This window comes from Coturnix japonica, chromosome 18 (assembly GCF_001577835.2).
Source record: "Coturnix japonica isolate 7356 chromosome 18, Coturnix japonica 2.1, whole genome shotgun sequence".
Classification (NCBI taxonomy): Eukaryota; Metazoa; Chordata; class Aves; order Galliformes; family Phasianidae; genus Coturnix; species Coturnix japonica.
The window spans coordinates 1,818,400-1,841,583 of NC_029533.1; the positions used below are offsets into that span (position 1 = coordinate 1,818,400).

Sequence of the window (23,184 nt, forward strand, 5' to 3'; positions counted from 1 at the left end):
AGAAGGCAGCATCTCTATAGGGGTAAAACAAACAGCATCCAGAACGTCTGACAGCATTCCTCCAAAATTATTGCACTAGATTAGATTGCCTCATCAGCAGGGCCAGAGGACATTTGCACTATTTTCCTGCTTTTTCATAGAACAGATGAAAAGAATACAGCAAGCTTTCTGGGGCCAAGATTGGAATTAACAATGGGAAAATTCTTTTGCTAATCCCCCCCATCTCTCCCACTGCTAGCAGGCTCCCAAGGCTGGAAAAACACAATGTCTCCCTGTACCCTGCTTCTCATTGGTGCAGCATGCCGTGCTCAGGATGTTGGGATGGACCCACGGCTCAGCTCAGGGCCCATAAAACCTCCAGGACGGAGCCCTAGGGAAAGTCTGAGTACAGAATGACATGAGACTCCAATTAAAACCTGGAAGCCCCCGGTGGGCCCGAGGAGGCCCAGCTCTTCCCAGAGCCCACGGCTCACAGCAGCCACCCCACGCTGCTCATCCACGCTGTGGCACAGCCCCGTGCCATGCCTGCCAGCCCACCAGCGAGGGAAGAGCAGACACAGCCAAGCAGCCGACCCACTCGCAGCGGCGTTTAATCATTGTGCAGTCATTTAACAAACACAAAAGAATTCACACGTACCGACTCGACTCGAGAGGTAAACTTTGCATAATGAATCCGGACGCCTCCAATGCGGGCTGCGCTCAGAGCATCCGCAGCAGCACAGCTACACCCACTGGCACATGGGGGAAGTGCCCGATGATGGGAGGTCACCGATTGCAGCAGAGCAGGGAAGGAAAAGAGCCACTGTCTGGGATATAAATGCACTTATCCAGCTCTTTAAGTGGCTGCAATAACTACAAGGCATCATCGGCTATTTCTGAAGCAAGACGTGCTTTATCAGAGGGTCGAGCTCCAAAGGCAGAGGCAAGGCACTGCTCACCTGCAGGAGGTGGCAATGGCAGGTGAGCAGTCAGGCTGGTAGGAAACTGGAATAAAAAGAAGTATTGATGCAGCGCTTAATGAACTTCCACTGCCTTTCCCTAAACAGACGATGCCATTCTCACTCACCACTAAGAAGGAAAGAGAGTCTGAGTAAGGGGAAATTACAGGGCAGTTACACTCGTCAGCCTGACAGTGTAATAACAACGCGATGTTGGCAAGGCGCCGGAGCAAAGCCTGCAGACAATTAAGCACAGGGCATAAAATAAGGTGGGTAAAGTAGCCCATTGGAAAATATTGCTCGGGATTTCAGCTTTTCCAGCATGAAGCACGCCACCATATCCCCTGTCATCTTAGGGCAGGGAGAAGCACAGGCAGCTCCGTGCCCCCAGCAGCCAGTCTGCCGTCAGCTGCAGCAATCCTCACTTGGGAAAGCTTTGGTTTTGAGGAAGAAGTTGCCCGTAGCTCACAAAGAGCTCACAGGGAAACATGACGAATTTTGCTCCAGGCTTTGTAAATTATCTGCAGGACAAGAACGTCAAACAAAACGGGCATTATTTGCATTATCTGTAAGAAGGAGAGCCAAACGCATTCCTGGTTTCAGAGATGTTTCAAGGCTTGGTTGCTACTAAAAGCTCAGCATGGTCACGCAGCGCTGCAACGGCACAATACACAAAACCTGCAGTCCCAGAAGCATAAGGATCTGGGGAGCTTCCCCTGCCCCCCAAGAGAGGGAAATGGGACATAGATTCTATATTATCCTCATGAGACACCAAGGTTTCACTGAGGATTAGTAAACACACTCACGAGTCCCACCTGTTTTCTATTTAGAGGGGAAAAATAAGCAATTAATGTGACTTTTTAAACAACAGTTTATAGAAGAAACTTATGAAACTGAGGTTTCTCATTGAAAGTATCTCTGCTCAGATGAGGCAGAGGATCACAACACGACAAGAGCCCTACAATTAGTTTTTCCCAGCTGTGCAAAGCATTTTCTAATGACCTTAAGATGAACAAAGACACCTTCAAGTCGTTCCTCATCCCTCCAGAGCATGGCAAGCATGAGAAAGACATATCATCTCCAAGCAGTCAGAACGGAGCTCCCAAGCAGATTATGTTGTGCAGTTATTAGGATGGAACCCCTTGCTCCGAGCAGCATGCAGAGGCATACAAGGGAAAAATATCGGCCCGGGAAGAAGTTGATTTCAGCATATCGTTTATTAGCAAGTGAAAGGACGTTTACCTTCTCAGTGGTTAAGTACAACACAACCCAAAGACAAACCATATGGCTCAAGTCTTTGTGCAAGGGAGACAACTGGCAGGGCTCCAAGGCTCTAATTGAACTATTACCATATTGTAAGAAAGGAAGAAGTCAGAAAGACTGGAGGATCTGCTCTCCTAGGGACAGCTGATGTCAGGCAGGCGATTCAGGCAGTAACAAAGCATATTTATCAGGAGAGCAATTCCACCATTTGGATACTGGCTCAGTTTAAAGGAAGAAAAAAGTGCTCTTCTATTTCAATATTGCACTTAATTTGATCCTACATTCAATTCATGAAACCTTCAAAATCCAAATCGTTTGTAGCAAACAATACGCTTCTCTTTTAATTGCTGGCTCAAGGTTTTCCATTTACTTAATAACTAAAGAAGCAAAGCAAGAATGTTCAAATGAAATCCAGCAACAAATAAAAGATTACCATTAAAAAAAAGAAAAGGGGGGGTCATTAGAACAGAACCACTAAAAAGGGCAGAAGATCCAAGCACAGAATGGTTTTGTACTGCATACAATTTCCCATCTTTTCTTTCAAAGGCAGCCTTCATGAAAACATCCCAAGTGTTACACGTTTCACACACAGCTGGGTTATGCAGTAAGACAAAATACAACAGCAAGCTCGTGAGCAGACAGAGCTGCTACAGAAACCTTTGCAGTGTTGTTGACTGTGGGCAAAAAGGAATGTAGAAAGACTAAAAGAAATCAGACAACAATCTTACATTAAAATGAGTGAGATGAGTCTTTGTGGCTCTTGTTCTTACCGTTCTGCTCGTCCAGTTCATTCCCAATCTCCTGTCCCATTTGCTTTTGCCGTGATATGATTGAAGAAAGAGCATCAAGTCCGGCATCTTGCTCTGCACCAGAAAATACATCAAGTTACGTTAAGTCAAATTGCCAGCATGCCAGATTGTGAGCAATAGGAGAGGCAGAAGCAGAGAGAAAAGAGTGCTTTAAGAGTTAAAACATACTCAGAAAAGGACATCAACACAACAGGAAAATGAATCCTTATGGCAACAGTACTCCTAAAACAATGTGAATGATGGGTAATTAATTTGTCTGCTCTGGCTGGGACATTAGCTGAAGGTCCCAAAAAAACCCAAGAATTCAACCTCCAGCTGTTCCTCAATCATAAATGCGGGAGATTCTTGGCACACACACACATCTCTGATTAGCCTTTTTACGTTTTCCAAGAAGCCTTGAACACAAATACAAGGCAAACAGGTGATGCAAGCACCAAAGAATTCAAATAGGTTTTTAAAGCTGCAAGAGGACACGGAGCGCATGGGAGGCAGCCTGCGAGGAGGGGACCACAGCTCACAGTGCTCCACCAGCCCTGCAAGCACTCCTCTACAAAGACACATGTTGTCTCTGCTACATGCAGGCCCTGCACGTCCTCAGCAAGCACCTAACAGACACAGCTCTTCCACTTCGTGACGTGCTCAGCTTCACTAAAACATGGGCAAAAGGCAATCCCTAAAGTACTTGCATCTGACTGTGAAGAAGCCCCACAAGTTTACACGGTCACAAACAAGGTATGATAACTGTTTCATAGGTCTTTCCTCCCCTGCCACGGGAAAAATTACTTGCTTCAATCAGCATGGAGATTATTTGGAAAAGCTGCTTTGAGAAGTTGTTCCCAGTAAGGAATACTACAAGCACAACACTGCTCCTGCTCAGACAGAAGTCACCCACAGCTACTCGGACTGACAGCCCCAGCTAAAAGGGTTTCAGCACAGCTTACTGCACTGACGTTCTCATGAGGACTCATGCCTATAACACACAGACAGGCTCTTCTACCTTCTATGATCCTCCGCTGCTGCTGTCTGATTTCATCGAAGCCAAGCCCCCTGGTTTCCTCAGACTCCTCCAGGAGCCACGGGTTGGTCACTCCTCGTTTGACACCTCCTGCCATTAGGCTGGATCTGAAAAGAAGTTCAGGAAACAAATTTCAAGCTTTAGACATCAAATTTACTCTAATTTGTGCACGCGAGGCTGGCTGGCATCACGTTCCACACAATTCTCTGCAAACACTGAAGAAATGAGCCAGAAAGAATCCAATTTTCTCCAGTAATATTTTGCAAGGTCCATCCCACTGCCTAAAAGCAGCAAAGTGGGGAGATTACTTTGCACTGAACAATTAAGCTGCATGTGAAACACACACCGCACTTGTGTTCTTCAGCATCCAGACCTGTCGCAATGAAAAATAAAGGTTTGTGTGAATACATAAAACCCCTCATGGCTTTGCTCTGGGATCGAGACACAAAGCACACAGCCCCACTCCTGCATTCCTGCTTTGCCATGGACACGAAGCAGCCACACATGCATTTCCCAAGAAAAAGCCGTCAAGTTACAGGTTTCCTTTGAAAAGAATTATGACCCGAGGCTGATCACACAACACTGCACAGTTTACAATATAAAGCAAGTCTGCCATGTCCAGGGAACATAAATTCCAGTTGTAAAGTGAAATGCCACTGCAATATCTTCTCTCCGTACTAGATTCCTGCTTTCCTCCTTTCAGCTCTTCACTGGTTTCTGGTATAAGTATGACATGGCAGCTTGAAGGACATTCAGGCCCCAAGCTGCAAAGCTGCCCCGGGGTAGGAGACGCTGTGGAGACCAGGTCCTCAACTGCAGCTCAGCTGTAGGAGTTTCTCATTTCCACTTGTCTTTTTCAACTCCATCTTTCATTCCCATTTTATCTTTGCCCTCTTTTTTTTCCCCAAACCACTTTCAGAAACAAAACGAGAACAAGGAGGATTTTTGGTACCTCATGAAAACTTTATTAAACCAAGACCTGTTTTTTATCTTTTTAATTGACTCCATGTTCCTCCATTCCAACATAAACTGAAATGCTCCACGGCAGTAATATAAGTCCCATATTTCGGGTAATGATGCAGTAGTATCAATGTAAGCAGTTCTACAACAGAAGGACGGCTGAGGATCTAGAGCAAAGGTACAGAAGCAAAGGGCTGAACTTGAGCTTGGAGAGGAGCTGTGGTGTGTGGAGACACCTCCTGGCCATGCCATGAACCAGCACTGCTGGGAGGGATTCCTCTCCAGCACATGAACTTTGGCTGCCCGTGAATCAGATGCATCCACACACAGAGCATTACATGTTCTATGAAGCAGATGGGGCAGTTCTGCAGTTCAGCCCTTTGCACCTCTATTAAAATCTCCATATATTTATCAAGCTTGTGGAGCATCTTTGCTTAAATAAAGACAGCCCCGCAGTGCTGTTTTACACATTAGCAAGACTTCTTCATTGCTTGGGAGGTTGAAATCCCCTCCTGTATCCCCCTGGGCTCACATAACAGGAGCACGATGCACCTGAAGACAAAGATCATTACAGCAGCTCAATTAGCAAGCACTCAAAACCCAGTTCTAACAACAGCTGACCAAATCACTGCAATGGAGCAAAAGGAACATAAAGCTCCTTGCTTGCCAGGGAAAAACAACTATTTCTGCCTGCTAAAAAAGCCAAGGCAAGCAAATGTAACATAATTTGCACCGCTCTCCCCCTCCCCTGATAATCTGCCCTATTCTTTTAGGTTGGGTCATGACAACAGGCCCACTCGTTACAATAATCTTTTTGACATGTTTGGTAACTGCCTCCCCACACAACACAGCCCGACTTCCTCCTTCCTCTGATCTTACCACGTTTCGCTTTGGCGGTGTGAAGATTAAAGCTTATCCAATTAGCCACCCACGGCCTCCGCCAAGTTAATCACGTAAATCTTTCAAACCATCACAGAGCAGTGGAGTGTGTGGATCGCTTTTGATTATAGGAGCAGATTTAACTAATTACGAGGCTTAGCGAAGTGCCCAAGTATAAAAGATGATGGGGTTTAAAATCGGGGAGCTATGTCTTTGCCTAACAAGGGAGGGCTTATCTTTCTGAAGGCATTGTTTCCCTGATAATTCTCATACAACTTCCCCAGTAACTTAGATTAGTCACCCAATGCTTACTTGAGACCAAGGCCACACATCAAGGCTTTCGGCTTTAGGGGAGCGATCAGCAAGACCAGCATTTTGAACAAAACCTGGGTCATATGACAATTAGTTGCATGAGCACTCGAACGTCCCCTTAACGATACGGTTATACAGTAGGTCCCTTTGAAGTGCTCACAGCACCTCAGCTTGGCTCCACAGGTCAACCTCTGCGGCGATGGCCAAAACCAGGGCATTCTCTCACTTACGGTTTAATGGCTCGCAGAGGTGGGCGGTGGATTTGGGGAAGATCTGAGCTAGGAAATGAAACAACATGAATTGTGTTAACATATGAAAGCTGTCTCTTGCCCCAGAATGGGAGAAATACACATTGAGATGGCACCGCAGCCCTGACCTCAGTGAGGTTCCCTACTGCAGGTTGTACAGGAAGACATGAGCAAACAGCCTGCTGTGCTGTGAGCTGCTGGGACAGAAAGGAACCCGGACAAAGACACTGCCACCAATTGGTATTGAATGAGAACCAGAACAGGACAAAACACGTGTCACAAAAGTAAATACAGAGAAGAAGGATCTGTGTGGAGATAGGAAATGTGTGCAACCTTTATTTTCACAAATCTATCAGCTGCACAAAGAACAGTCACTGAAGGATGGAGAGCAATGTAGGCCCAGCCTGGTGCCCAAATACACACAGCCCTGTGCTGCCAGGTCACCGACCAAGGAACTGTGACAGCAGCGGGAGATGGCTGTGACCTCACCGACCCCCCCTGCAGAAGCTGGGGCGCAGCAGAGCCCGGCATCACTCGTGCCTGGACTCTGGTTGAGCGCAGTAGCGAGACTTGGAGCCGCCTACGAGACTTTGTTTGGGCCGTGCTGTGGGGCTGCCGGCAGCAGTTCCTGGTGCTCAGCCCACAGCATCGCCAACGTTCCCCCGGCCCTGCCTGGCTCAGGCAGCCGGGGCCCCGCGGGGTGCGCTCGCAGCAGCGGAGGTGAGCTGTGTGGGGACACGGGGCTTTGTGCTGAGGGACCGGGGCATCGCTGCTGCGGCTGCTTCCACCCCGGGAATGGTGAGTGACCGCAGCCTCTTTTTTTTTGCAGTTGCTGACAGCTCCTGCCCGCTGCAGCGCCAGCCAAGGGAGCAGCTTTCCCACCTCGGCTCTCCCCAGCCCACCGCACAGCCCGGGGCCATGGAGCTGCCATCCGACTGGACCTGCCCCATCTGTGGGCAAGTACGGGAGGATGTGGCTTACGTGACCCCCTGCCAGCACCAGCTGTGCTACGGCTGTGCGCTGCGATGGGCAAAGCAGCAGCCCACCTGTGCTGTCTGCAAGGAGAGCATCGAGACCATCCGGTTCTCGGTGCGCTCGGAGGACGATTACCTCGAGTGCCCCATCCCGCAGCCTGCACAGCACTGCGAGGACGAGCAGGAGGACGAGCAGGAGGACGAGCAGGAGGACGAGCAGGAGGACGAGCAGGGCTCTGCACAGCCGCAGCTCGTGGCTGCCGAGCGCGGCTTCCCAGCCGAGGTCTGGGCGGACTTCTTCCGAGGAGATCCGGGAGACCTCGGCCCACTGCTCCAGTGGATCCAGCAGGAGCTGCAGAGGATCACCGAGGATGAGTGGTGGGAGGTGGCTGCAGCACGGACTGCCGTCATGAACTTCCTGTGCGCATATGGGCTGGACGAGGTTGCCCTGATCCTGACTATGGAGACCCACCTTCGAGAACACACGGAGCAGTTTGTGGCAGGGCTCATCGACACCGTGACAGCCCTGTACGGCCCAGAGCTCCGCCGGCAGCAGCACAGCCAGGCTGCCCGTGAAGCAGGAGGGCAGGACGGCCCCGCAGACACCCCCAGCCCTGCCACCTCCCAGCAGGAGCCTCCTGCCTCCGTCCCGGGCCGCTCCGCCAGCCCTGCAGGCCCCGGCGCTGAGCAGCTCCCCGGCGTCCCTCATGGGGGGCCCGAGCCCCAGCCCGCCGCCCCCGTGTCCCCGCAGGAGCCGCAGGAGGAGCCAGGGCAGGCGGCCACAGCGGGTCCCTCTTCCCAGGGCAGCGACCGCTCGTCTGGGGGGCCCCGGCGCCCCCCGAAGAGGAAGGCCCGCAGCAGCCCCCAGGACTCTGCGCCGCCCTGCAAGAGGCGGCGCTAGGCTGGCACCCACTGCGGGGATGAGCAGGTTCCCCAGAGAGGCTGTTTAAGTGCACGCCGTGTACTGATGCAGCAGTGACCTGCACCCTCTTCTAAATGCTGACTACTGGAGGAGACGGGAGGAGCAACACTCTTGATTCCTTTGTTGCCACAAACCGAAGACTCAGAAGTTTGATACTATTTCACTTCCAGATTTCCATATGCCCACAAAGTGGACATTTCTAGTCGCTTTTAACGCATGAAATCACAGGACTTACTACTTCATTTAAGTCTCTCTTTTAACAATCTGCACAGATGTCTTTCCAAGGCAAATGGAGGAGAGAAGATACTAGAATTGCCAATTATAGAACATTTAAGTAACCCTGCACAGGCGGAGTCATGTAAACATCATAATCTTTCCCCTGGAAAATTCCAGTTGCATCTTAATTAAGGCCGACAACGCCGGAAGGTAAACCAATGTTATACCAAAGTAATGTAGTGTCCTGCCCTGTGTTCCGGCCCAAGTTGTCAGTTAGGATAAATACCAAGAGCATTAAGGCCACTGTACTTCACAATCAGAAATAGCTTTACAGCAGTTTTCAAAGGATGTAAAACTCACTGAATGGTGACCAAATATAAACGAAGATTAATTCTAGCGAAACCTTCACAATTACAGGCCGTGGGGACAATAAATATGTGATCAGTGGTGCAAGAAGGTTAATGAAAGGAATGACTGCTGGAAAGAAAAAGACTTCTGAAAATACATGCTGTCACATCAGAGATGGATTAGATACAGAAAACCAATACAAAAGCAGAGAAAAGTGTCACTGCTAGAAATTAATCAAACAACGCGTGCTGATTTTTCTAATGCGGTGGGTAAAGCTGACTTTGAGACTCCAGACACACTGAAGAGTGGCCTTTCCAACCTACTAAACCCACAGCAGGTTGCTCCACAAGTCTAACGGCTTCAGAGCAACTCAGTGCTGTAAACAGCAGCTTAACCCTACCAAGCAGCGCTGTCTTCTGGCCCCAGGAACAGCAGGTTGGTGAGGAAGGCACCCATCTCCCCTGCACGCCCTACATGCAGCCAGTTCCAAGAAAGGAAGGTTGGAACAGGCACTCACTACACCTCTGCCTGTGCCATGAAGAGCAAGAGCTGCAAGGGAGAGCATGGAAGGGGTGTGAGTTCACCAGCCAGCGAGGAGTTTACAGGATTTTGTCCCTTTTTCATTAAAGAGAACTAATAAACTTTAAGCCTTGCAACACAAGAAAATAAGCACTGTGTCTCTGATGTTATCTCCTGCTGGAAACTACTGGTTTCCCTGATCATTCCTAATGGAGCATGAAATTATCATGGGATTTTGATATTTTCTTCCTCCTGGCTTCAGTACCCCATGCCAGGGCAGCTGTAGGCCAGGCTCTGACTCTCTGCTACAGCACGGATGGGCTCCTCTCACTCCAGGCCAGTTTTCAGGCAGACACACTCACCCACATACCGGTCTGAGCAGGCCCCAGCCTCCTGGCATCACCAGGCCCTGCAAAGCAGTGCCTAGCTGCTATTTTAAGGCCCCAGTTGACTCAGCATTGGACATAAAACCTACCGCTGACGTAGTGAGCAGCTTGGCACCACAATGCAGGGGAAGTCAAGGAACAAGAAGTGGATGAGACCAAAGTCTGCAGCTTCACCCCCGTGAAGTCAGACACGACACTCACCCTGGCACCCCAATTTTTACCCTAGAACAGCATCAGAGCACCTCTGCTTATTTCAAAAGCAAAAAGCACAGGGCTGAAAAGCAAGGAAGGGTATAAAGCCCAAACAGCTGTGTTTCAGGAACAGTTCCCTAAGAAGGATGTGCACCTTTTAAAAAGCAATGCTTAGAAATGGTGCTGCCATTTACAGGTTATGCTCAAGTAATTTAACTGATGACGGGAATACAGCAAGCACTGCAAATGCAGACTGCAGCTCTGCTTCTGTCCTACGCTGCTCTGAAGGCAGAGCATTACCTGAATCCACAAAGGAAAACTTAAGGAGATAAGTGCAGCTCTCTACGCTGGAATCTAGCCATAACAGCAGCACACAGGGCACACATGGAGTCAGCACAATGGCAAGCCAGGTTTTTTGTTTTGTTTTAATAGAGGCTTTTCCTTTTTCTTTTTGCATGAATGCCAGCTCAAGGCTCATAGAGATCAAAGCATGTGAAGCTTTCAACCTGTCTTAAAAGATGCCTTATGGACAGTTCTAAGGACATATCAAGTCTGTGCCTAACATGGAGTGTTACAATACACACAGCACCTGCAAGGCTCCCACTTACACTGACCCACAGGATGCTAACAGTTACCCTGGGCAAGATGCCCAGATCTCACTCTTCAAGGTAAAGCTCTCCCTTTTTTCCTGATCAGACAGAGATGGCCAGGGATGGATTATTTCTAAGAACACATTAAAGATGACAACTATCAGCCATAATTATTTCTTCCCTACCACGAAGGAGCTCATATGAGGCATGAAAATAACTCAGACTGCCCTTCCCACTCAAAGACAAGCTCTTAGATATTCAGAATTTAAAGCCCCATCCTGAAAGCCTTCCTTCCAACAATTCACCACAATTAGTGGCACCTAATAGGCCACCTCTGTGACTGGCTCTGCCAGATCATGGGCAGCTATCATTTCCAAGCAACTCTCCCTTGTTCCTCCAGCTCTGGAAAACATTAACGACATTATCATTAAAATAAAGTATATGATTTCTAAGCAAATCCAAGTGCACTTGGATACATGTAGAGGTAAGTCTATAGATGCATTTAACATCAAGTTCAGCCAACCCCAAAGCACAAGTCACACTGCTCACAAAGGCAGCAGCATCATACCTGATCACGTCTGGTTCTGTGCCTTCGTTCTTGTAAGATGCCTGAAGTTGCTTCTGCCGTGTGAGAAGGTCATCCACTAAGTTCTGCCTCCTGTCTCCCTCCAGCCGAGTGCTAAATGACTCAGTTAAGGAGAACATTTCAAAGCATGGAAAATCTTAAAGTTGAGTATAAAATAAAACCTGTTATATGTTCTTATAATAAACCAGATCTCACGATCAGGAAAATAGCAAGAGCAACTGTAACTGTAGGAAAAGGCTGTAACACCTAACAGAGGAATAAGCCACGTCCCTCAATGACACCTATTTTCATTCAGAACACTTCTCCAACACTCTTAAATTTCAAACACTAGGATTCATAGTGACTGCAGAGTGATCTCCTGGTCATCATCTCAATGCAAGCTGTAAAACCAAGAGGCTCTTTACTGCCACGTTAGTGTAGGCATTACAAATTCTACCTCCAGCACAACTCCCCTATCAGTAACCACTCAGAAGTGCTCTGCAACAGATCGGTTCTGTCACACTGACAGCACACAGTGTGCTCAGGGAAGGGTTAACCCTGTCCTGTTGTGATTGAACCTGGGCAAGCTCCAAAAGAACGGAGCTCTGAGGTCACCAGGGCACAGTGCATCTTATTTGCCAGGAGCTGAGGCTCAAACATGATCCAGATCAGCAGCTCCCTACTAAATCATCAGCAAAACATCAAGTTTTCTTCAAGCAGCTGTTTCCATTTGCAACTCATCAATGGGACACCCTGAGAGCCACTGGGACAGAAGGAAAACAATTTCTTCAACATGTCTGAAACAGAAGATACTCAAAGCTGTGAAGTTTTGATAGGTGACATACCTATCTATACTTATTTATACTTAATTCATCTTCGAGACATTCCAAAGGACTGTCTTCCAAGCACTGCTGCACAGGTGATGGACTAGCTGTACTGATTTGTGCTGATTTCTGTATGTTTCTGCCACAGCAGTAGCCCCCATTTGCCCTGAAGCACTCCCTTGATGTGAAAGTTTTACCCAGGGCCATCAGCTCAGCATTCAGAGGCCTCACACTTTGAAAGGATTTCTTTTACAGTAAACTTGAAGTTAAACATCCATCCACTCAATCACCAGACACACATCTGGGGGGATGGATGTGCTTCCAAATCCATACACCTCACCATGTAACAAGAAGAGCAAATCCAAGCTAGGCCACAGGGCAGCATTCTTACAAAAGAAGCTGGGATTCATATGTTATATTTTAAGGCATATCAACAATGTTTTGCAGAGGCTTTGCTCCTTCTGCCAATACAAGTTGGGGCTGGCATTTCCCTGCCCAAACACAGCTTCACCCCTCAAGGGCTAAAGTCAGGCAACACCAAAGTCAAGAGAAAACAGTTATTTATAACAGGGTTTTCTGCTAGGTGAATGAAAGTGGCTCATGATCGAGCTGTGCCATCTGCAACTGCCTGCCACAACTCAGAGAAACCACGTCAGGCTTGTGCCCACTACACTAGAAGTGCCCAGGCTCTCAATTCTTCCCATAATACAGCTGCAATAAAAATATTACCCATCATCACTAACAAAATTCTAGTGGAAAAAAATACCTTCACAAAATCGAACAAGAAAAAAAAGCCTCCTTGCAATTACAGCATGTTTCCAGACCCTCTCCTACAACAGAAGCAATGAGATGGTGTTTGTGCAGATACATCTGGTGCGTTGACACAGCCCGGAGCAGGGAGTCCTTCAGCTGATCAATCTTCTCCTTGAGATTCTGCAGTGACGATCTGATAATCACATTGAGCTGCAAGAAAAGAAACAGATTCTTTGTCTCAATTGTATTTGCATCACATTAAATGCTACTGCATGCAGGTAACAATGCATTCACTTTCAGCTATACTGGTGGGAGGGATCCTATACTCAACCAGCCCATCTCAGAGCTCCAAAGGGAACACCACAGTTAATCATTCTAGATGCTTACAACCCCAGATAAGTACAACTAGTTTCACAAACACTGTTCTAATGCACTGATGCTGTTTAATATGGAGAGCTTTCTTTCAAGTCTTTCTAAACAGATCCCTTTAATATGGGCAAAGTATTTCAGCACATTTTAATATTTTCCAGCTCCTTTTCCAGCCCTTTCCTCTGATCTCCAGTACAAATAAAGGCGCCAGCTCCCGCTGCCACTGGGTTTCTTTCCCAGCTCCCACAAGGGAGGGAAGTTGACTACAGGTTCAGACATTCCCTCTGCTGAGCTCTTCCAGACTTTGAGGATCCCACAGGCATTCAGCTTCCCCCAGTGCCACCTCTCAGCACCATCTATGACACCTGCCCATCTCCCTGCCCAAGGCTGGGGTGCATCTGTTCCTACTAGAAGTTCAGTTAAGCTGTTTGCATTTTTCCCTGCTCCGAGCAAGCTGAGGATTGCAGGAACTCTCCTCCTCTTTCCTCCACACTTTCCCTAATTAAACCTGCAATGTCTTGGGCATTTTTCCTCTTTAATTCTATTTCTTTTCATTCTAGTTATCTAGCATACACTAGGAAAGAACACTAACTGCAATTAGCTATGCAGGTCACCCTTATTAAGACAGCAGTCCTGCAGTGGGTTACAACAGCCAGCAATCCCAGCAGCACCGCGCAGTGCTGTGGTGGCAGAGCAGGGGAGCTGCCTTGACTCTCATTCTCAAAAGCATAAAGGCAGCAGGCAAGCAGCACATCCCACTGAGGAGACCTGCCTACAGAGAAAGGCATCAGCACAACAGAGCAGCTTGAGCAAAAGCACCAGACTCCATCAGAGCCTCAGGCTCATTGGGACTCACTCTCCAACACCTCTAAACGCAGTGATGGAAAGCACAGCCACGTTGGTGCAGTTTGAGAGCACACAGCCAGAGAGCTACAAAGCCAGCACTCCAACGCAGCCAGGCACTAATGCAGCATTCCCAAAGCCACAACAGGGCACGAGTGCTTCAGGAAATCCAGAGTGCAGTGCACCCTCCTGCTCTGCAACATGGTAATGAAACAGCTTTTCGTTCCACACCTCCCTTTCCTGCACTCGGAGAATGCTGCATATAGTGAGAACAACAAAGTAACAAAGGAATATGCACCCAAGAACGCCACCCAACACACAGATTGCTGCTATTCTGGCCAAAAACTGTGCTACAAATGATTCCACTTTCATTAAAGATAAAAAAAGGGGGAAAAAAGAGGGGAAAAAAAGGAAGTTTTAAGATCAGTTCAACTGAGCAGAGCTCACAGACCATAAGGGCAAGAGAAACCATGTAGGTTTCTCTTCCCCTTTTCAAGTTTCCTGCTCGATGTTTACTTAGCAATTAGCAATGGGGCTTTTTTTAGCCACGTTAATGGCAAAACAGGATGAAAATAAGAGCTTGGTCACGTTCTCCCCGCCAGGCAAATACTGCACACGTAGTTTCACGCTGTTGAAGCTCTCAGGTGTCACGGAATGCAGCACTGCTCAGCCGTGTGTTATGAAAACAGCTCCTCATTCTGGGACACTTGTTTGTAGTTGAACCAAACGCTGCCAAATATTCACCTTTAACTGCTAATGGATTAAGTGAAACTGCACTCAGAGAACACCGGGCATGGAAGGAATGACGCTGTGAAGAAATAAGCAAACCACGTCATGTTTCCATAACACACAACCCGGAGGAGCTGCGTTTCAAGCAGCACCAATACAACTCGTGTGTGCTTTTATTCCTCCTGGAACATCGCAGACCACAACGACACAAACCAAAGCACTTTGTCCTCTATAAACACAGCACAATTAAGCGGCGCTCTGACTGCCAGCCCCCTACTGCTCCAACACAGCAGTTCAAACGCCTCCCTTTAGAAAGCGGAGTTCAATCGCCACCGTCAGGCGCTGCTCCCTTCCAGCCCTACAGCTGCACAGATCGCTCCCAAAGCCTCATTTCAATCCGTGCCAAACCCGAGTCCCTTCCACAGAGGAATCGTTGCGCAAAGCCCCACAACAGCGCTGCAACTTCAAAGCAAGTTCAAAACGCGGCTTTGTAACAACAGCTGGCAGCAAAGAGACCATCTCGCGTCCTATTACAGCCCTACCATAAAGAACGGCCCCTAAGGGAGCCGGGCGCCGGGCCGTACCTTAGCCGAGCTCTCCCCGTTGCGCCGGTGCCGGCTGCGCTCCTGGATCCGCTCGGCCACCTCTTGGGCCAGCTGGCAGGCGGCGTCGTACTGCGACAGCCTGAGGGATGGGAGGGGAACGGAGTCAGTGCGGCTGGGCCCGGAACCGACACCGGGCAGGCCTCGGAACCCCAGCCCTCCAGGCCTAGCCCCAGGTCCAGCCCCAGGTCCAGCCCCAGGTCCAGTCCAGGTCCAGGTCCAGGCCCAGGTCCAGGCCCAGGCCCAGCCCTCCAGCCCGCCCCCCGCCCCGCCGCGGCCTGCCCTCACCAGGGGTCCGGAGCCATCACAGCCACCCGGAAGTGTCACTAACCCGGAAGTATCCGCGTCCCCCCTCTGTGTCGCGTGACGACGGTGGCCGTCAAGGTTCAATCCCCGCCAGCGAGCGCGGTCCGCGGTGGAAGTGAGCGCAGCAGTGCTGTTAGTAGGAGGGCTGCATGCGATGCAGTGCGGTGGTACCAACCCGCAGCCCCTGTCCTGTACATCCCCACGGCATGGGATCCCTATGGCTGGATGTTGGCGTTGCTATTGCTATGGTGTTAGTGTGGCCATGGGATAAAGAGCAGCACAGCCCCTGGGTGCCCTATGGCAGGTATGGGGACAGCAGAATGGCCAGGGCAGAGATAGAGGGCAGAGAAGGGGTGAGGATATCCCTTGGGACCATGGGGCAGAGCAATGGGGAGGGCTGGGCAGTGACATAGGCTGAGTCCATGTGCTCCTTCCCCATCTTCCAATGGGCAGAGATTTGCTGTCATTGAATTTTGCAGGCAGGGTGTGATGCTGGGAAGCCGTGATGCTGCCGTGTTGACACTGTCAATATTTGGGCTGTGGATGGCTCGTGAGCACCCTGCAGTAAAACCAACAGCCCTGGCATTTATAGCAGCCCTCTGCCAATGCATGCGGGCACTGGGGCTTGGTGTCCCATTGGCCACAGTTTTATGATGCATATCACTGCTGATATGGGCAGGTGCCCTAAAAGCAGTGACAGCGTGATAGTGATGTTTTATTGGCCTCGTTATATGGTATTATTGCTTCATTTAGCCCAGTATGACACACCTTGCATCACTGCCATGGACCCAGCAGGTCCTGCTGTGGTCATCCTACCCTGCTGAAGTACAGAAACATGCCTGGAATTGTGGTATTTGGGGCTCTATGGAGCAGCTGCTGAGCTGGGAGGTCCAGCAGGGGATGTTCGAATGTGCTTTGCCATCCCTTCACCATTCTTTGCCCACAGCAGTGGTGCCCCATCCATGGAGGTGCCTCAAGCTGTGGATGGGCCCTGGGCAGCCTGAGCTGGAGGGATCCAGCCTACATTGGGATGGGGGGCTGTGAGGACCCCTCCAACCCAACCATGCAGCGGGGTCTCTGGTTTTGCTTTGTCCCCAGATGCCCCCAGTGCTTTCACCCACTGACACCCCCCAGTGCTGCTTGTGGCACTGCCCAGCTGAGTGCACCGTGCTGCCAGAAGGGCATTGTTTTGTCCTCACAGCCCCAACCCCTCTCAGCAGCTGGCTCCCAGCCCTTACCATTCACATGCTCCAATTCCCCACTCCCTGAGACCCGCACCATCCAGCAGGAAGCGGTTCCCAAACTGTTTACCATGTTTATGCTTCCTCTGCTCAAGGACGATCTTCCCTCACCCCCTCACACCTGGGAGTGAACGTGAAATAAAGGTTATCCTTGGGGAGAAAAACAAGCCATGTGGCTCAACGGCTGTGTTGCTGTTTTGATGCCTATCTCATTCCCTCCCCGGTCTCAGAGCTGTGTTGGGCACAAAGGGGTGACCGAGGCTTGGGAGCTGCTCCACCCCTCGTGCTATTTACACCAAACACGTGCCCTGCATGCAGAAGGTGCATTAAAGGCAGGGCAGCAGCTGCAGCGAGGCAGCAGCACTGGGGCTGTGTGCAGTGTGTGCATGCTGCAGGTGGGGCTCAGCCTGCCCCATGCCCCTGAAGGGGCGGCCAGAGCCTTCCCTGCAGAGCTGGATGGGGATGGTGGAGATGGCAGCAGCACTGAGCAAGGTGAGTGAGCACCATACTGGGGATGGGGCCTGGGCTGGGGATATCTCCTAGGCCAGGTGCCTGCAGCCAGGTGGGCTCAGTGTGGTGGTACTTGTGGCTTCTCTCCTACAGCAAGTACAGGGGCAATTTGTGAATCACGACAGTACTCAGGCGTATGAATAACCCTGCTCCATCCCCTCTGTTTTATCCTGTTTTTTTATGGCCATGTGGCTGTGCTGAGTGTTCCTGTGTGACCCCCCGTGTTTTCAGCCTGGTGTTCTGCCTGAGTCCCAGCCCGGCTGCTCAGAGCAGGATGGGATGCCCTGCAGAGCTGAGCTGGCTGGGCTGAGCCTGAGCAGGAGCCGAACTGAGCCAGCACGGTGCAAGCAGACCCGGACCCAGCCACCTGCGTGTGGCACTGTGTCTATGGCCAGGCTGTCCCTGGGTGTCCCCCTCGATCCAGAGCAGAGAGGTGCACAATACCAGTACCACAGGTGGGAGCTGAATCCCCCTCACATCTGAGTGAGCACATCTAACATGATACACCAGATAATTAAGGTGTGTGCTAACTGGCTGTATCCTGTTGGCTATTAGGTTCCTGGCACAACTCCGATGGAAACAAGTGGGACGCAGGGCTGAGCCCAGCATTAACCCCAAGGAAAATACCTCTGCTTTCTCCCTAGGAGGAGCTCAAACCCTGCTCACAGCGCTGCTCTGTGTGAAGCCATTCCCACCGCCAGAGGCTTCGCACAAGACCGTGCTGGGCAACCTGTCTGGGTTCATGGGGCACACGGGGACATGGGGCACAGGGACATGGAGAACATGGACCTGCTGAGCCCCCAAGGGATGGGGGCCATTCTGTCCTATCTCTTAGCAGGGAGGAGGTGGGTGCAGTGTCAGATTAAAGCTCTTTGTCCCGCAGTGCTGCTCAGCTCCTCTCCCATCACCGTGGTGGTCACACCAGAGGATGACTCATGGCACATTAGTGGCTCCTGTGCAGGCAATGGGCAGTTTGTGGACTGGGACCAGATGCCAGAGGTGGAGCAGCAGGCAGATCCACCCGAGGACACGCTCAGCCGACCCCTCAAGGAGCTGAAGAAGCTGGCAAGGGAGGGCTGCTGGGCCACCAGCCGCACACTGAGAGCTGCAGCTTATCAGCAGCTGTGCCAGCGTGTCGCCTGCCGCCTTGTCACCCCTGATGCCCTGGTGTATGGGGATGTGGCCATGCGGCTCTTTGGAAAGCACAGCTCCAGCTCCCACCCGCTGCCCGATTTCCTTGGGGGGTGCCCCCTGCCCACGTACTGCCTTAACATGGATGGGGTCGTGGCGCTGAAGAAGATCCTCATCTGCATCGGCAACTTGTTCCCCGACATCACCTACAGCCCCGCGCTGCCTTCACTGGTGGCTCTGCTGCTGCACTACAGTGAGGACGAGGCTCAGTGCTTCGAGAACATCTCCCGCCTCATTGCCAGCAATGCCCCTCACACCAGCTACATTGACCAGTCCTTCCTGGCCCACCAGGCTTCCTGCATGACGTTTGGGGACCTGGCCAACAAGCACTGCCAGGCAGCGCACAAGCTGATAGCCAGCGTGTCCGAGAACGTCTTTGAGGTGTACTCTGAGTGGCTGTCCTGGCTCTTCCGTGACCTCCCCTTCAGCTACGCCATCCGTGTGTTTGATGTCTTCCTGCTGGAGGGGCAGAAGGTGCTGTACCGCATCGCGCTGGCCCTGCTGAAGCAGTACAGGCTGTCAGTGAGCTCTGCAGAGCAGGAGGGGACCGACACCAAGGCAGAACTGCAGGCCTTTGTGCAGAACATTGCCCAGCACATCACTGTTGACAAGCTCTTGGAGAGAGCGTTTGGCATCCGGCTGTTCTCCCGCAAGGAAATCTGGTTGCTGCAGATGGCCAACAGGAAAGCACTGATGGAGAGGGGCATCACCATGGTGCAGGGCAGGTAGGAAGCTGGCCTGTTTGCCTGCAGTGCCAATGATGCTTTTGGGGTGAAGTGGGCAAGCAATGGGTTCCAGTAGGAATGGAGCACAGGGGAGCTCCAGTGGGATCATGTACCCCCCAGTGGTGCATAACAGCACATTAGGGGTATGCCAGCTGAGCACTAACCCACTCCTCCCTCCCACAGGCAGTCCTTCCACCTGGCTGTGGACATGCAGAGCTTCAGCTCCAGCATTGTATCAGCTCAGGAGATGCGCATCATCTGGTCCTGGATCCCCGAGCGCTTCTCCCTCTTCCCCCCACTGCTGCTCTTCACCACCTCAGAAGATGGGTACAGCCTGCAGAGGTGAGCACCATCTGCCTGGGGGGCTGGGTCAGACAGACAGACATAACACTGGGTAAGGGGCTGCTCTAATGCTTGGCATAGTGGCCATGCTTGCACTATAAGCATGCCCTCAGCTCAGGGGAGATGAGCAAGGGCCCCACATCTAAATGTCCCAGCCCCATAGAGGGAAGCCCTGCAGTATTTCACCTTACCACAGCAGCACTGGGGCTCACAGGGTGGGTGTCAGGCAGGAGCTTGGGCTCCAGGTGGATGAGAAGCACATAAAGAATAAATGCAAGCTTGCTCCATGGGGCATCCCCCCGAGCCTGGTGCTGAGAGTACGTGGGTGGATTTAATGTTTGGATTTATGTGAGCCATTACCCGCACTGCTGAGCAAAACCGATGCCTTGAGAAATCCCAAAGCCAACTCCCCAATGCTGGCAGCAACAGAGGAGCTGCCTCAGCTCAGTCCCTGGTCTCAGCCTTGCACCAACGCAGCCTCCTTGTGCACCCCCAGGTTTTACTCGTGCTGTGAAGGTTATGAACCGACGGTGCTGCTCCTAAAAACAACAGAGGGGGAGGTAAGTATTTCCTGTGCATTGAGGTGGGCTGTGCTGTGTGACAGAGGAAGGTGCCCCTGCCACCAATGCTGGCTCCACCACAGTGCTACAGGGACACCAAGAGGCGCCTCAGACACTGGCTTAAGTGGGGGCTGCAAGTTAAAGAGGAGTATGTGAGATGGAGAGAGGCTGTGAGAGAGGCTTTATTCAACATGGAGACTAAACCATGAAGCCTTTGCTAAGCAGACTGCTCTGAAGTCAGCAGATGCTTTGCCTTAGCCAGGACTTCCTTTTAGTGCATTAAATGCAACAATTGCTCCTTGACTATGAGAGTAGCTACATGAGGGAAATGGAGTGAAGTAAATACAGCCCTTAAAACATTTGAAAGTCGTGGAATAGCTGCAGAATTACCTGAGCCAGGCGTCTTTCCAGGGACTTTGAGAGTGGCTCATAAACCTATATTTTATGTCTGCACTCTCCATCAACCAGCAGAGCTGAGCTCTGTAAATAGTTCAGGCATCCTAGAGATTTACTGGCCAAGTCCCGACCTCCCACACCCAGCACTCGAGTGCAGTGAAGAGAGAAACACTGCTGCCCCCAGGGCCTTGTGCAGACAATGAGAAGCGACTTATAAAACCTTGTCTCCTGCACATTTTAGCTCGTTTTCTCCCCTATATTGTCCCAGGGAGAGGCAGAGCCTTTGCTGTGCTGAGCTCCCTGTGCTCTCTCCCACAGGTGTGTGGGGCTTTCCTCTCCTCTGATTGGAGTGAAAGGAAGAAGAACGGGCTGACATCGGGCTTTTTTGGGACAGGGGAATGCTTCGTGTTCACTGTAAGTCAATTTTACGCTTATGGGCTCGTCTTTCATTGCTATGTTGTTCCTCTAACTCCAGGCATGGTGGCACAACCATCTTTTAGGATGTTCTGTTGGAGCAGGAAAAAAAAATATCAATAAATGGAGAACCATCTCCCAGAGCATCCTAAAGGGATGGCAGTGGGACAGCGTGTGCTGCAAGGAGGAGATCCTTAAGCTGTCCCTTCCCTGCTGCAGGTCTGGCACACACCATTGTGGTCCCCAGGCAGCCATGCAGTGATGCCCCCAAGGATGGGGCTCACTGTCTTTCTCTTGCTTTCCAGGTGCGCCCCGAGATGGAGAGGTACGAGTGGGTGTTCATCAAGAAGCCAGAGCTGGCCAAAGCCATGCCACGCTCACGCCAGCGGTCACCATCACCCATTCCCACACCCCTGCTCAGCTCCTCCCCGCACAGCCGCAGTGCCAGCCCCAACCTCCTCACTGTGCCTGCACCGCAGAGGAAGGGCCGCCTGTCCCCATTCCTGGCCATCAGGCATTTCCTCCTGCCATCCAAAACAGCCTCCATGTTCATGTCTGGCTCTCGGGATGGGATCGTTATTGGTAATTATCTAAAGGCAGGTGCCTGTGTCTAGCAGGCAGCTGCTATGACTGAAAAGAGCCCCCCTCCAGGTTAAAATCCATAAGGCAGAGACCTCCTGTCTTTGCACTCAAAGTCAGGGGAGATGAAGTCAGTCCCCTCTTCGTCAGATCAGCAGGAGAATGAAGGGCTGCACAAGGGCTCACATGTCCCTTTTGGGAGCTCCAGAGCAGCTCCCAGCTGAGCAGGAGCCCTGCATCCCAAACCTCCCAGCCAGATGTGGGCCCTTCCTGGCCCTTTCCTCTGCATCTTGCAATGACTGAGAGGAGATGTGGGTGGGGAACAGCTTGCAGAAGAGCCAGGCACGATCCCCTGGGGCAGATGCACCAGCTGGATGTGACAGCTCTGCAGTGCAGCCACAAGAAACATTGCTGAGAGATGGGCAGCGTCTGCTGGGGCAGCAAAGGGTGACCACAGATCCCAATGCCTGATGTGCTTTTGCAGGTGGAGGTGGAGGCCAAGCACTGTCCCTGGATGCCAACCTGCTCTGGGGTCGCACAGAACCCTGCGAGACCTTTGACAACCCTCCGCTCTGCCAGGAGAACTTCAAGGTGCAGCTCCTGGAGGTGTGGGGCTTTCAAAACACTTAGGGCCCATGAGGTCGGCTCCTTCCTGTGCTGCTCACCAGGATAGGAACAACACAGCACCAGTCATAGCTCCAGCATGACTGCTACCATCCCTGCCAGCAGCTCTGTGTGTGTCTGTGCTCAGTGTCCTCCCTCTCCGTTGTCATCATCCAGGTTTGCACGAGGAGGGCTGTAAGTGTCCCAAACAAGGCTCCTCTCACAGCTCAGATACGGCTCCACCTGCTCTGCTCCCATTCAGGATGCTGGAGGGGGCCTCAGTGGGAGTCTTAAGTCTAGACAACACCCAAGGTGCAAAGTTCGCCCTCAGAGCTTTGCACATTTCGCTTCTCACCCCAGCCCAAGTGCCCCTTTGAGATGTGGGTGGGCTCTGAGGTTGGCAGGACTCACCTGGGTCAGGCACCGACTGCCATCCAACGTGCTGCAAAAGGCTTCTTGTTTGTTCTTGTTCCAGCCTGCAGCAAGGCACTGCCTGGCATTTATACCTCTGCAGCCCACACAGCCTTCTTAATTTAGCATTACACCAGAGACCCATAAGCACAACAAGTAGCCTGTGTAAAACCGCGAGCTGTTAATAGCCTTAATTAGCACAACCCTGATTACCTGGCTCCAGGTTCCTCAGTATTTTCTGCTGCCTGACCCCTGCTGGATATTCCGTCCAGCTCCACATCCCTCACAACTCCCTCTTTCCTCCCATAAAGCTGCTTTCCCTTCTGCCTTGTGTGATGCACAGCTCTCCATCGGCCATCCAGTCTAACCTGCCCCCATCAGCAGATGCTTTGGGCTCCAGCACAGATACAAGGGCTGCTCTGGGGTGCCCTGGGGGCAGTGCAGGAGCCAGCAGGTCAATTCAGTGCTGCTGCCTGCAGGTCGGAGCTGTAAATCACAGTCAACGCTGAGACGCTGGTTGCACACGCTGCCTGTATTGCCGCTTCTAAAGAGACGCTGCAGTCCTTTCCTCCCTGTGCTTTATTCCGTTACTGCATAAAGCTCTAAATTCTCGGAGAATAAAAAAAATAGCAGAGGCCTGGAGGTTCCAA

At 51.1% G+C, this 23,184-nt stretch overlaps 2 protein-coding genes across 6 annotated transcripts in view; one reads left to right on the forward strand and one right to left on the reverse strand.

Moving 5' to 3' along the window:
- The window catches only part of STX8 (syntaxin 8), a 67,058-nt gene extending 51,446 nt beyond the window's left edge, over window positions 1-15,612 (reverse strand). For all 5 annotated transcript variants that reach the window (XM_015879927.2, XM_015879930.1, XM_015879931.2 and 2 more), the window contains exons 1-6: window positions 15,545-15,612; window positions 15,239-15,338; window positions 12,829-12,923; window positions 11,140-11,250; window positions 4,008-4,132; window positions 2,972-3,064 (exon numbers count right to left, since the gene is read on the reverse strand). In XM_015879927.2, the coding sequence (XP_015735413.1) occupies window positions 2,972-3,064; window positions 4,008-4,132; window positions 11,140-11,250; window positions 12,829-12,923; window positions 15,239-15,338; window positions 15,545-15,561 (541 nt within the window). In that variant the 5' untranslated portion in view covers window positions 15,562-15,612. The remainder of the gene's footprint in view (window positions 1-2,971; window positions 3,065-4,007; window positions 4,133-11,139; window positions 11,251-12,828; window positions 12,924-15,238; window positions 15,339-15,544) is intronic.
- A 1,502-nt stretch (window positions 15,613-17,114) lies between these two features.
- Window positions 17,115-23,169, forward strand: LOC107322252 (TBC1 domain family member 24-like). The gene is made up of 7 exons (XM_015880106.2): window positions 17,115-17,295; window positions 18,197-19,229; window positions 19,413-19,571; window positions 20,068-20,131; window positions 20,846-20,941; window positions 21,247-21,523; window positions 22,005-23,169. Exons 1-7 carry the CDS (start codon window positions 17,190-17,192, stop codon window positions 22,148-22,150), a joined length of 1,881 nt encoding a protein of 626 aa, XP_015735592.1. The 5' UTR covers window positions 17,115-17,189; the 3' UTR covers window positions 22,151-23,169.
- Window positions 23,170-23,184: the final 15 nt, after the last annotated feature.

What these genes read in the sequence shown, in the direction of transcription:
- LOC107322252 (XM_015880106.2), top strand. Translation starts at nt 17,190, where the DNA reads ATGCTGCAGGTGGGGCTCAGCCTGCCCCATGCCCCTGAAGGGGCGGCC. An exon ending in ATCACCATGGTGCAGGGCAG is followed by an intron (nt 19,230 to 19,412) that starts GTAGGAAGCTGG and finishes TCCCTCCCACAG; the next exon opens with GCAGTCCTTCCACCTGGCTG. An exon ending in TCGGGATGGGATCGTTATTG is followed by an intron (nt 21,524 to 22,004) that starts GTAATTATCTAA and finishes GTGCTTTTGCAG; the next exon opens with GTGGAGGTGGAGGCCAAGCA.